This window comes from Eptesicus fuscus, chromosome 9 (assembly GCF_027574615.1).
Source record: "Eptesicus fuscus isolate TK198812 chromosome 9, DD_ASM_mEF_20220401, whole genome shotgun sequence".
In the NCBI taxonomy this organism is placed as follows: Eukaryota; Metazoa; Chordata; class Mammalia; order Chiroptera; family Vespertilionidae; genus Eptesicus; species Eptesicus fuscus.
This window is the reverse complement of record NC_072481.1, coordinates 62858745-62871946: the sequence shown is the minus strand read 5'-3', so window position 1 is coordinate 62871946 and position 13202 is coordinate 62858745. Positions and strand designations below refer to the sequence as shown.

The window sequence follows — 13202 nt, the reverse complement described above, 5'->3', positions numbered from 1 at the left end:
TCAGCAGAGCTGTTTCGGCCTGATCTGGTCGGGGCATGTGCAGGAGGCAACCAATTGATGTGTCTTTCTCACATCCATGTTTCTCTCTCTGTCTCTCTCCTTCCCTTCTACTCTAAAAATCAATGAAAAATGTCCTTAGGTGAGGATTAACAAAGAAACCAACAGTGCATACATACTCACATATACAAAAATACATGAATATTGGGGGGTTGGGGAGCAGGGCCCCATAAGTGCACAAATTTTGTGCACCAGGCCTCTAGTCTATATATATATATATAAAAGCCTAAGTGACTGAACGACCGGTTGACTGGTCGCTGTGATGCGCACTGACCACCAGGGGGCAGACGCTCAATGCAGGAGCTGCCCCCTGGTGGTCAGTGTGTTCCCACAGTGGGAGTGCCACTCAGCTGACCTAAGCCGGCAGTCGGACATCCCCCGAGGGGTCCCGGGCTGCGAGAGGTCATAGGCCAGGCTGAGGGGACCGCCCCTCTCCCCAGTGGGAACGGGCCTAAGCCAGCAGTCAGACATCCCCCGAGGGGTCCCAGAGTGCGATAGGGCACAGGCCGGGCTGAGGGCCTCCCCCCCCCCCCCACCCCAGTGCACAAATGTTGTAATTAATAAATAATAATACAAAAATAAATTGTGTTTCGTACCACTCACAACTATAAACCAACTTTTGCCCCATGTATGGATAGAAGAATGTTTAAAAGGATAGGGGAGTCTGTATATATGCATAGAGAAATGTTTACAAGGATGGGGAGGCTGAAAGTGTAGTATTGAAGAACATAGGCTCTGAAGGCCTATGGCTAGTTTTGAATTCTGGTTCTGCCACCTACTACCTGTGTTGTCTTAGACAAATTAGACAGTTCTGTGCATGAGGTTCCTTATGTGGAGACTGAAGTACTAGTGATATTTCAACTTGTAGGGTCATAATGAGAATTGAATGAGGGTCTGCGCATACTAAGTATTATATTAAATTTTCATATTTTGTCTAACTCAATAAATGTTGGCTGGTGTTATTTTTAATAATAATTAATATTAATAATTTCATATTAAACTATTTTTAATATTATTTTGAGTACAATATTTACAATGGTTAATCACTACTTGATGGTAATGAAGTTTGGGTTGTTATTTACTGGTGCTATTTTGTGTCTTTTAAAAACTTTTTTATTATAAACCTGGATAATTTTGACATTCAGAAAAAAGTAAAGCTATTTCTGTGTGGAAAAAAATTTAAGACATTTCAATGCTTTACTCTTTATGAAAACTGAAAAAATAAGAAAACTTGTTTATATCTCTGGGTTGTCTGTTTAATATGTTGAAACTGCATGGAAAGTCCCTGATTCAGCTTTTGAAGTTCTGGGGAATTATTGTATAGAAGTAATACAAGAAAGAAAATGTTTTTACAGTTTTGAAAATTATTCAGTTAGATTTGACATTCAGTATTCTGTTATTCTTGATTGACTAGAGTGCATATATTCTTTCAAGTCAGTGTTTTGGGTTTCTTATGATATATTCCCAGAAGCGGAATCGCTGGGCCAAAACTTATTTTTTAGAGGGTTATAAATATAGAGGAAACATTCTATATAATATTTGCTGATATGTTCTACTAGCATTTTAGAACAAGAGGGCCTCTTAGCTGTCAAAATTATAAACTTGTTTGATTTTTAACTTCTTTTGAAACTAGCTATGTGATTACATTTACTTTTTTAAGAGGAGGTTATTTTTTATTATAAATTGATTTCCTAAAACAAAGACAGAGGAATCACTCTCTGGCTCCCCAATATATTTTGTATATTTATTACCATATATACGTTTATATATATTTAAAAAAAATTTTTATTGAATGTATAGGGGTGATATTGGTTAGTACAATTATATAGGTTATGTGTACAATTTTATAATACATCATCTATATATTGTATTGTGTGTTCACCAACCAAAGTTAAGTCTCCTTCCATCACTATTTATCACCCCTTTATCTTCTTCTGCCTCCCCCCATCTCCCTTTCTCTCTGGTAATCACCATACTGTTGTCTGTGTTTATGAGGTTTTTGTGGTGGTTTTATTGCTTAATCCCTTCTCCTTTTTCACCCAGTGCCTCCCAAACTCCTCCCCTCATATAGCTGTTAGTCTGTTTTCTACTAGTATATCTCTGAGTCTTTCTCTGGCTGGTTTGTTTTACTTAGCATAATACTCTCGAGGTCCATCCATGTTGTTGCAAAAAAAAAGATTTCCTTTTTTTACGGCCAAGTAATATTCCAATGTGTAAATGTACCACAGCTTTTTTATCCGCTCATCTACTGATGGGCACTTGGGCTGCTTTCAAATCTTGGCTATCCTATATAATAAAAGGCTAATATGCAAATTGACCAAACAGTGGAATGACCGGTCACTATGATGCGCACTGACCACCAGGGGGCAGATACTCAACACAGGAGCTGCCCTCTGGTGGTCAGTGTGCTCCCACAGGGGGAGCACCGCTCTGCCAGAAGCTGGGCTCACGGCTGGCAGTGGTGGCGGGATCTTCTTGGCAGACGTCCCCTGAGGGGTCCTGGACTGTGAGAGGGCGCAGGCCGGGCTGAGGGGACCCCTTCCCCCCCAGTGCATGAATGTCGTGCACTGGGTCTCTAGTTGTAAATAACACTGCAGTGAATATAGGGGCACGTATATTTTTTCAAATTGGTGTTTTGGGTTTCTTAGGATATATTCCCAGAAGTGGAATCGTTGGGCCAAAATTTATTTTTTAGAGGATTATAAATATAGAGGAAACATTCTAAAGAAATATTAAAATAGGAGATATGTTAATATATGTTTTTAATATATTAAAATACAAAGCTTTTCTAGTTTCCTCTGATATTCACTCTTTATAGCTATAAAATAACATACTGAAATACATTACAGTAGAAAGATCTAAAAGGAACCTCTATTACCCTTCCTCCAAATTTTCAGAATAGAAAAGTGGATGGAGAGGGAGGGAGGTGCTTCTTTCCTCTGTAAGCCATTTTGGAGGTTGTTGCTATTCTACTTGAACATGGTAATGAAGATTCACCTAACTTGTAACTACCGTAAATCTCCCTATTGAGATGAGACAAGAGAAGAATTTCTGTGCATGTGAGAGCTTGTTATGTTGGTGGTTTGTAAAGTAGGAATCAAAACATATCACTTTATAATACCTTTTTTTTTTTTTTTAACAGGTCCCGGGATCCTAGCTGCTACAAATAAGACTGAATTGGGTGTTTTAGAATCATCTTCTCCAAGCCCTAGCCTTGTGAAAAAAGGCAGTTCGATTAATTGGTCTTTCCCGGATAAAATAAAATCTCCACGCACTGTGAGGAAACTTTCCATGAAAATGAAAAGGTTGCCAGAACTTAGCCGAAAGCTGAGTGTTAAAGGAAACTTGAATTACATAAACAGTCCAGATAATACCCCTTCCTTGTCTAAATGTGACTATCAAGAAATTCATCATACTGTTATCCTGCCTTCTGGGAACACAACCACAGCTGCCAAGAGGAATGTTATAAGTCGGTACCACCTTGATACCAGTGTGTCTTCTCAGCACAGCTATCAGAAGAAACCCTCTCTGAGTTCTAAGTATTCCTGCAGAGGTGGTTATCTCAGTGATGGAGATTCGCCTGAACTCATAACTAAATCTAGCAAACATGGACCTGAAAACAGATTTGGGAAGGGAAAAGAAATAATTCCAAATAGCTGTAGCAAGAGTGAAATTGACATTGATGCTTTTAGACATTATAGCTTTTCTGATCAACCTAAGTGTGCACAATACATATCTGGGCTCATGAGTGTGCATTTCTATGGTGCCGAGGATTTAAAACCACCTCGGATAGATTCAAAAGATGTCTTTTGCGCAATCCAGGTAGATTCAGTAAACAAAGCAAGAACTGCTTTGCTTACATGTCGGACAACGTTTTTAGACATGGATCACACTTTCAACATAGAAATTGAAAATGCTCAGCATTTGAAGTTAGTAGTATTTAGTTGGGAACCCACTCCAAGAAAAAATCGAGTGTGCTGTCATGGAACTGTTGTTCTCCCCACCTTATTCAGAGTGACAAAGACACATCAATTGGCTGTCAAACTTGAACCTAGAGGCCTTATTTATATAAAAGTGACTCTTTTGGAACAGTGGGAGAATTCTCTTCATGGACTAGATATAAATCGAGAACCAGTAATGTTTGGTGTTGATATTCGAAAAGTTGTAGAGAAAGAAAATACAGGATTGATGGTGCCACTCCTGATACAGAAATGTATTATGGAAATTGTAAAGAGAGGCTGCCAGGTATTACTTCACTGTTTCTCTACTACCCTCTATCTATCTACTTATCTATCTACCTTAATGAACTCATCAGTTAATTAATTAAATTTATTAATAGTAATTCTTGGGGGGAGGAATTAAAGGTAAAAATAATCTAATTTAGACATTTCTCTTTTCTATTCTTTATTATTAATTTCTGGTTATGGTATAATTCATACCTTAACCTGTGTTGTCAGTAATTGAGAGCATGTTAGATGGTTCTGCAATTTATGTTGTCATGCAAAGCTGATGGGCCTTATACCAAAGATCAAGATTGTGTTGCAGTATCATTTCTGGGATAAGCCAGAGCTGATAACATAGGCAAATAATTTAAGTAATGTTTCTCCATGGTTTGGTTCCTGAGGTAGAGAGTTCCAACAGTAAATCTAATCACCTTGCTTCACTCCTAAAATTAACTCTCTGTTCCTATTCCCTACCCTCCCTGAGTCCCATTCTTTGGAAAGCATAAGCTTATTTGTCTCCTAACTTTGGGAAAACATGGAGAATGAAGAGATGTCCCACTAATAAAAACACATCTCTTCCTCTTTTCCTTTTAAATAAAAAGGTTAAAGCAGCCCATTAAAACAAACAAAAAGCCTGGTATTATTTGTAACAAGATATGTAAATGTTAACCAGTTAGTAGAACTTATTTTTCTTTATTTTCATTAATACATATGAACTGTGACAATGAGAAACAGCATATCACTGAGGATATTGTTCTGATTTATAAGTAATTATTTATACTTATTTTTGTAACACAAATTAAGCCTAAAGATTATTATGCTCTGAGGCATTTCTACTTTGGTGCTATCAAAATTTATAACATTGATTAAAAATATCAAGGGTAAATATCACAAAATCTAAAATAGGTTTCTTTATATATAAAAAAGGAAAAAAAGGAATTTAAAATAATCTGCCGTGAACTTATAGAAAATATGGAAACAGCATAAGTTAGTGGCATTTTGTAATAAAATGCAGGGCACTTGGATTCTGTTTTTTCTTCATTAATAGCTGTGTGATGTTGGGCAAGTCATTTAATCTCTGTGGGTCTTATGCGCTTATATCTACAAAATAGATGCAGTAGCTTCCTGAAGCTAGAAGGTAGGACATCTGAACTTTTGAAACCTCTTCTCAGATATATGATACGTTTTCTAGATGGGAGTGAAGCCTTTAAGTTTCTAATCCAACTTTTGGTCCAGTTACTTTTTCTTAAGGTTCTCTGTTTCCCTCCATTTTTTTTTCTTCGTAGTCGTCTTTGTCTTCTTCTTCTTCTTTTTTCCCCCAAGCAATGTATAGAGAGGTCAGAGAAATTAATCAGATTTTAAAGGTAATTATTAAACAGAAACTTTTACAATTGAGTATTAAAATAAGTAACTCAAATAGCACTGTACTTTTATGGTCCATTCTCGGAAATATTTATAAAGAGCAGGTATAAAAGACTGTTGAAGCTTAATATTTTAAATGCCAAGAAAGCATTTTTAGCAATGCCTTTTACTTCTATACTTAAATTTTAGAAAGATTTATTTTAAAAAAGAATTTTCTGTGAGCTAAAAAGAAAAATTTCACAGTTATACATTTGGAATTGTACTTTTTAAACCTGTGTGTGTGTGTGTGTGTGTGTGTGTGTGTGTGTGTGTGTGTCTTTTGCTTCTCCCCACTCCCCGCTCTCCAGAAAGAGGCTTGTTCTGTCTGCATTTTACAGACTAGCATACTGTTTCAATTTTGTTTACCATTTTAGCCAGTAATTTTTCTTGTGTGTTGTTTTTTTTACTATGAAAATCAGGTTTTGATAGTCATGCAAAAATAGTCTATGGCATTTTCTAAATGCTTTGAAGGCTACTGTCACCCATCTCTTGTTTCCAATGGGAACAATTATTATAGAAATCACACTCTTGGTGCACCTAGTACAGATTCTATCTCTGATAGAGGCATCAAGCATGTACTTCAAGTGTTTGATTCAAGAAGTCAGCCTCTGAAGTTAGGGATATATTCTAAAATATCCTTCCCTTGAAATACCTCTATTAGATTTTTTCCCTTTATTCACCTTTAAAAATATGTTTATAATTTCAGCTTTTGGGATAACATGTTCCATCAATTTATTACTATTGAAATATTATTACAGGTACTTTCTTTAATTTTTTCTAGGTTTATTTATTTCTCAAGTTCAAGGGGATACATCCTTATGGGATTTGTGACACTGTGCTCACACAAGAAGGGCTCTACTCAAGTTAGTTTCTTCTAATGTGATGGCATTTCCTTTGATTCTGTTTAATATTTTAATTTCATTTTCTGGACCATCTGCAGTTCTATCATGTCTCTCTTGCAGTGATATGACCAGCATAGCACATACTCTTCTCAATGTGAATGCACTATGCATGTGGAGAGAGGAGGAAATTTGAGTTTTCTTCCCAGTACATTACTTGGTTTCCCACAGTAGGTTGATCCTTTGGAATATAACCACACCTTGAATTACCTTCTCTTAGAAAGAGTTGTAGGTTCCTTATTATCTTTCAGTTAATACTTACTAGCTTGTCATCTCAAATATTTTGGATAACATTTCTCTGTATCCATTATTGGTACTTTCCTATATTGAGACCCACCTTCTATAGTGTATTCTATCAGTTACTTAATTACTCACAAGAGGTTAGTGTCATAAGTAAGCCTAGAAATTTCATTTGTGTACTCCTTCCTCTAGATTTTTTTATAACATTTTTAATTTTTATTATTTTAAAAATATTTATTAAATTGATTATATTTAATAAATCATTAACTATATTGACTATAACATTTTAAAGTGATTTCTGGTTCAAATTCTTGGGGGTCTCCATTGTTTGTTTTTAGTTTATTTCTGTCTTGAAATAATTTATTTATCCATAATTTCTTCAAGGTGATTTAACTTGCTAAATAGTGTTTGATGTGGAAGTGTAGGTGCCAACCACTTACTTTTCTTTCATTTTCTTGAAGGTTTATTCTTTTAAAAAACTTTGATTGCTTAATCAGGCATGCTTTTTCTTTACAGATACCATGTCCATTTTTTTCTCACTGAATTTATAGTGAACTTCTTCAGCCGTAATATTTTAGAACCTGTCTGAGCTAACAGTGTTTAAAAAACAGACCCTTTTAATGTAAGTTAAGGAGAGGATGGGAGGTTTCTGTGCATCTTATTTACATTTTGAACTGGAGGTTTTATTTTACCTTTAATATATTATTTTAATTGCATTTCCTCCATCACTCTATAACCAATTAATTTAAACAAATCCTAGGTTTGCTTTTATTTCTTCCTGAGAATCTTTTTTTTTTCCTGAAAAGATAATTTTATACAAATAGAATGTTGGAACCTTATTTCAACTATATCCTTTTTTTTTTTTTAAGAGAAACATTTTTATCAGTACATAGGTCTTTTTTTTACACTTATCGTGCCATGAATTTATAGAGAATGGGTTCCAGCAGCTCAGTCTCCTTTCCATTGGTTCTCACAAAGTGTGCTTCTCTGGGTAGAGTAGACTAATGCTTCAGTTGAACCCAGGTACCTTTCTCTTTGGCTTCCTTCTTTTTCTGATCATTTTCCTTTACACGTTTCAGGAAGCGATCTCAGCTCTTAGATACATGCATTAATTCTCTTGGCAAGAATCTTGCCCTTCATGTACATTGGTTGGGGGCACATCCCTGGTGGGGGGTGTGCAGGAGGCAGCTGGTCGATGTCTCTCTCCCATCGATGTTTCTAGCTCTCTATCCCTCTCCCTTTCTCTCTGTGAAAAATCAATAAAATATATTAAAAAAAAAGAATCTTGCCCTTGACTTGCTTGTTTACAACCAATGCCCACTGCATGCTGGGTGACACTGTAGACTCTTCCAGTTTTGCCCTGGTGACATTTGTGGGCCATTCCTTTTTGAACAGCGCCCATTCCCTTGATGTCCACAATATCACCTCTCTTGTAGATTTCCATGTATGTGGCCAAAGGAACAACTCCATGTTTTCTAAAAGGCCTGGAGAACATATGGCAGGTGCCTCTCCTCTTTCCCTTTGTGTTAGTCATTTTGGCGAATTACTGGAAGATGACTGTTCTAGCCTTAAGGCTCAACTATATACTTTTAAGTGGGTAAATCAACTGAGTTTTAAAGGGATTAAATCACTTGCCCAAATTCATCAAGGAAGGAGGGATAGAGTGAGGCTTTATGAATCCAAAACCCTGTTTAACCACTGTGCTGTAGTATTTCAGTCTAGAGCCAAAAAGATGTCAAGGGCATGATCTCGGCATGGAGATATTGGTTGAACATATAAAACTAAAAGGGGATGGGTTGTATCTTTGCTTAAGATAGCCAGCACTGCAGAAATCATAGTATATTGTTTGAATTTAAATGAAAGAGTAGATTGTTCTTATTAAATTAATTAATATGGTTTATGGTGAAATTCAGAAGCTGTGCTTGAGGTATTTTTAATTACATGCCATCAGAACATATTTGATGGCCGAGCTCATGGGATTTATACATACTGTACAATTACATTTTCTTTTTATCAAACTTACCACAATATGGCCATAATTTTATTTCTAGGTAGTAGGCCTGTACCGATTATGTGGTTCGGCAGCAGTCAAGAAAGAACTTCGGGAGGCTTTTGAGAGAGATAGCAAAGCTGTTGTTCTGTGTGAAAACCAGTACCCAGATATAAATGTAATAACAGGTAATAGATTTTATTTTATGTACACATTTTGGAAAGACTACATCTGCAGGAAAGAGAATTGAAATACTAATTTTTAGCCCAAGTTTATCATGAAAGGATGTTGGATTTTGTTCAGTGACCTTTCTGAGTCTATTGAAATGACCATGTTTTTGTCCTTTATTTTATTGCTATGGTATATTACATTAATTGGTTTTCAGATGTTAAACCAACCTTGTATTCCTGAGATAATCCCATTTGGTCATGATGTATCTTTTTTTTTTTTTAATATCTTGCTGGATTTAATGTGTTAGTATTTTATTGAGTTTTGTGTCTATATTCCTAAATTTTGGTCTGTAGTTTTTTGTGTGCTGTCTTTGTCTGGTTTTGGTATCAGGGTAATAGTAGCCTTGTAGAGTGAGTTGGAAAGTGTACTCTCTTCTATTTTTGGGAAGAGTTTATGAAGAATTGGTATTAATTCTTCTTTCAATATTTGGTAGTATTCATCAGTAAAACTATCTTGGTTTGCTTTATTTTGTGGGAAGTTTTAAAGTTATTCAATCTCTTGCTATAAGTCAATTCAGATTTTCTATTTCTTAAATAACTTTCTAGTTTATATCTCTCTATGTGTTCTACTTTCATCTGAGTTATCTAAATTATTGGTATACAGCTGTTTATAGTATTAACTTAAAATCCTTTTTGTTTCCGTGAGGTTGGTAATGATGTTCCCTCTTTCATTCCCGATTTTAGTTGAGTCTTCTCTCTTTTTTTTTTCTCTTGGTGACCATAGTTGAAGATTTGTCTTTTTTGTCTATCTTTTCAAACAACCAAAATTTGGTTTTGTTGATTTTCGTTATTGGTTTCTATTATCTATTTCATTAATTTCTACTCTGATCTTTATATTTTCCTTTCTTCTGCTTACTTTGAGTATAATATGCTCCTCTTTTCTTGTTTCTTAAGAAAGAAACTGAGGCCAGTGATTTGGTTAATTGAGAGTTGATCATGCACCAGAGAGTGTTTAATGTGCTGGGAACTCAGGGGTCAAATGACAGAAGATTCCTGTTCGCATGGAGGCTACATTCTAGAGTTGGGAGCTGGGGGAGTAGAGGGAGGATAGAAGTGAACACAATAGACAAAAGAAGCTAAAATGAAAATAAAATAGCTAATAATTGCCGAAACCGGTTTGGCTTAGTGAATAGAGTGTCGGCCTTTGGACTCAAGGGTCCCAGGTTCGATTCCAGTCAAGGGCATGTACCTTGGTTGCGGGCACATCCCCAGTAGGGGGTGTGCAAGAGGCAGCTGATTGATGTTTCTAACTCTCTATCCCTCTCTCTTCCTCTCTGTAAAAAATCAATAAAATATATTTTTTAAAAAAGCTAATAATTACGTTTTCTTATTCTATTTCTCTCCCTCCTTTCCTCCACTCCTTCTCTTCCTCCCTCCCTCTCCCCCATTCTCCAGAGTATCTATTTAATGTCTTCTCATGCTCCTTGAATCTCGTGTCACCCAGGTCACTCTTAGTGATGACCTTGCCCCTAACTTCCCAGAGAAAATAGAAGCCATCGGATAGGAACTTCCTCTACTTCTTGTGACTCAGCCTGCCACCTGCCTTCTTTGGCATGCATCCCTTTTCACCTGCCCACTGTCCTTTCTGTAACAGTATAGAAACGATCTTCCTCACATTTTGGACTAATTTTAATTCTCTCGCGTGTTCCCAGGAGTCTCTTCTTCCTTTCTTTTTGGGGGCTTTGCTCAATTGATTATATTTCTCTCGCCTAAACCTTAAAAACCATTTTAATATCTTCTTTACATTAGCATTTAAATGTTGAAGTCTCTCCCATCTTTAAAATAATCCCTCCTTTGATCCTACTTCACCCGTGTTCTTTCTGCTCCTCTGTGGGTATCACCTTCTCTCAAAGCCAGATTTCTAGAGCAGGTTGCCCATCTTTTCCCCTCTTTCTCCACTTCCTTAACATCCATTTACTTCCTAACCAACTGCAGCTTGACTTATGCTTACCAAGGTTGCTGATTTACTTCTTGGGTGTACATTTTTTTGGTCCTTGCCTTAAATTATCTCATTGTTTCTCATCCCTATTTATAAAACCCTGCTGCCTTAGAACCACAACAGGAATTTGTGAAAAATACAGGGACATGAATCCTGACCCTTGGAGATTCTGATTTTGTAGGACTGACAGGGGGCTCTAGAGTCCATTGTTTTAAAGTTTCTCAGATTATTTCATTGTGCAGCCAAGTTTGAGAAACACTATTCTCCACAGTATTTAAAAGTTCTTGTCTAACCTAACTATTGTTGGGTATCAATGGATACTGTAGACTTTCTTGGAACATTCTCTCCTTGACTTCCTCGGCAGCATATTTGCTCCCTTCACCCCCTCTCCACCTCTTCTTACCACTCATACTTCTTTAGCCATTATCCCTTAGTCACCTTTGGGAGATCCTCTTTCTGACAACCCATTAAGAGCCTTCTTCAGGGCCTTCTCTTATCACTAGGCCTTCTCATTTCACTCAGTATGCCTCCCTAGATAGTCTCAGTCATTCTCAAGCTTCCACTTACCATCTTTAGTTGACCATTCTCAGATCCATGTCTCCAGCCATCTCTTTCCTGAGCCTCAGATTAAAAAAATAAAATACTTTTTCTGTTGATTTTAGAGAGGAAGGAAGAGAGGGAGAGACAGATAGAAACATCAATGATGAGAGAGAATCATTGACCAGCTGCCTCCTGCATGTCCCACACTGGGGTTCGAGCTCGCAACCCAGGCATGTGCCTTGACCAGAATAGAACAGTGACCTCCTGGTACATACATCGACGCTCAACAACTGAGCCACTCTGGCCTGGCTCAGATTTTTATACCCAGCAGCTTTCAATGTTTCATAGATACCTTAAGCGTAATATGTTCAAAATAAAACTCTTTCCTACCCCTTAAAACATGGTTTTCCTCCTTTTCCCCCTGTTTCAAGTAATGGCACTACTATTCACTAGATGCCAAAACCCCAGACCTAGGAAGCGGCCTTACTCCTTCTTTTCCCTCAAAATTACAAATGCATATTTCACCTGGCAGTCCTGTTTTGGGAACTTATCCTACATATACAAAGTATTGATGTGCAAGGTTATTCATTGTAGCATGTTTTAGAATAACAAAAGATTAGAAACAACCCAAGTATCCATCTGTAGCAATTGATAATGGGACATCCATGATCCATCGGAATAATGTTTTCTCACTCTCCTCGAATCTCGTGTCACCCATATCACCCATTTCATTGTGCAGCCAAGTTTGAGAAATACTGTTCTCAGTGTTTGTTACAGATGTGACTGTAAAATGTTTGAGGAAGCTCTCTGTGTACTGAAAAGATTTCAAGCATATGATGGTAAATTAAAAAGCAAATAACAGAGCAGGCCATATATGCTATATTTGATGTAATAAAGGGGAGTGTAGTAATACATCTTAGACTTTCATAAACATATATGGTTAATATAGTGTTTATATTTTTGTAAACACTGGAAGGATGCATAAGAAACTAATGAACCATATTACTATCAAAATTTAAAAGATTATCAGATGGGAAGCTTTCTATATGACCATGTTAAAGTTCCACCTCAGCTTTCAAACTAAATTCTAAGCTCAGAGCATGTTCTGAATCAGTATTGTCTATTATATTTGGGTTTTTGGTGTCAGCAACAGAACCTATTTTTCCTTGTGATCACATTCCAGTCTTTAGCTAGTATCTTACCTCGCTTGCTGGTATGTAACAACCATTCATTACCCTTTCCTGTTTCCTCTTCTGCAGGTGATATCTCTTAGGTCATAACCACTTGTGATGCCTTTGAAATTGAGTTCATTCCTATTATTATGACAAGTCTGATGCTTTCTCTCTTCTTGGCTCTTTTGGCTTCATTTGATCGGTTTTAGGAATGGCTTTCTTCTTCCGCAGTGTAGCGTTAGGGTTAATCCAACCATCCAGTACTTATGTTTAAGACATATGTCCTGTATAGTTCAGTTATTTGCAAGGGCTTTGGGTCATTGGTACTCTTTCACTATCAATTAAAAGTCTAGAAATTCAAAATTCATATAATTGGAATAATTTAGGATTAATATTAATGTCTTGCTTTCTTAACTTTTACATGCACTTAGAGTAGCTTTTTATGAGGGGGCAGAGTCAATAGGATATATGTATCAAATGACTTATTTTATGAGCAACAAACCTAATATGT

At 36.6% G+C, this 13202-nt stretch overlaps 1 protein-coding gene across 1 annotated transcript in view; it reads left to right on the top strand.

Annotated features, from left to right (window-relative positions):
• SYDE2 (synapse defective Rho GTPase homolog 2) overlaps positions 1-13202 on the top strand; it is a 43916-nt gene that overhangs the window by 18389 nt on the left and 12325 nt on the right. The window contains exons 3-4 of the mRNA XM_028142541.2: positions 3200-4302; positions 8872-8998. Coding sequence (XP_027998342.2) covers positions 3200-4302; positions 8872-8998 — 1230 coding nt within the window. The remainder of the gene's footprint in view (positions 1-3199; positions 4303-8871; positions 8999-13202) is intronic.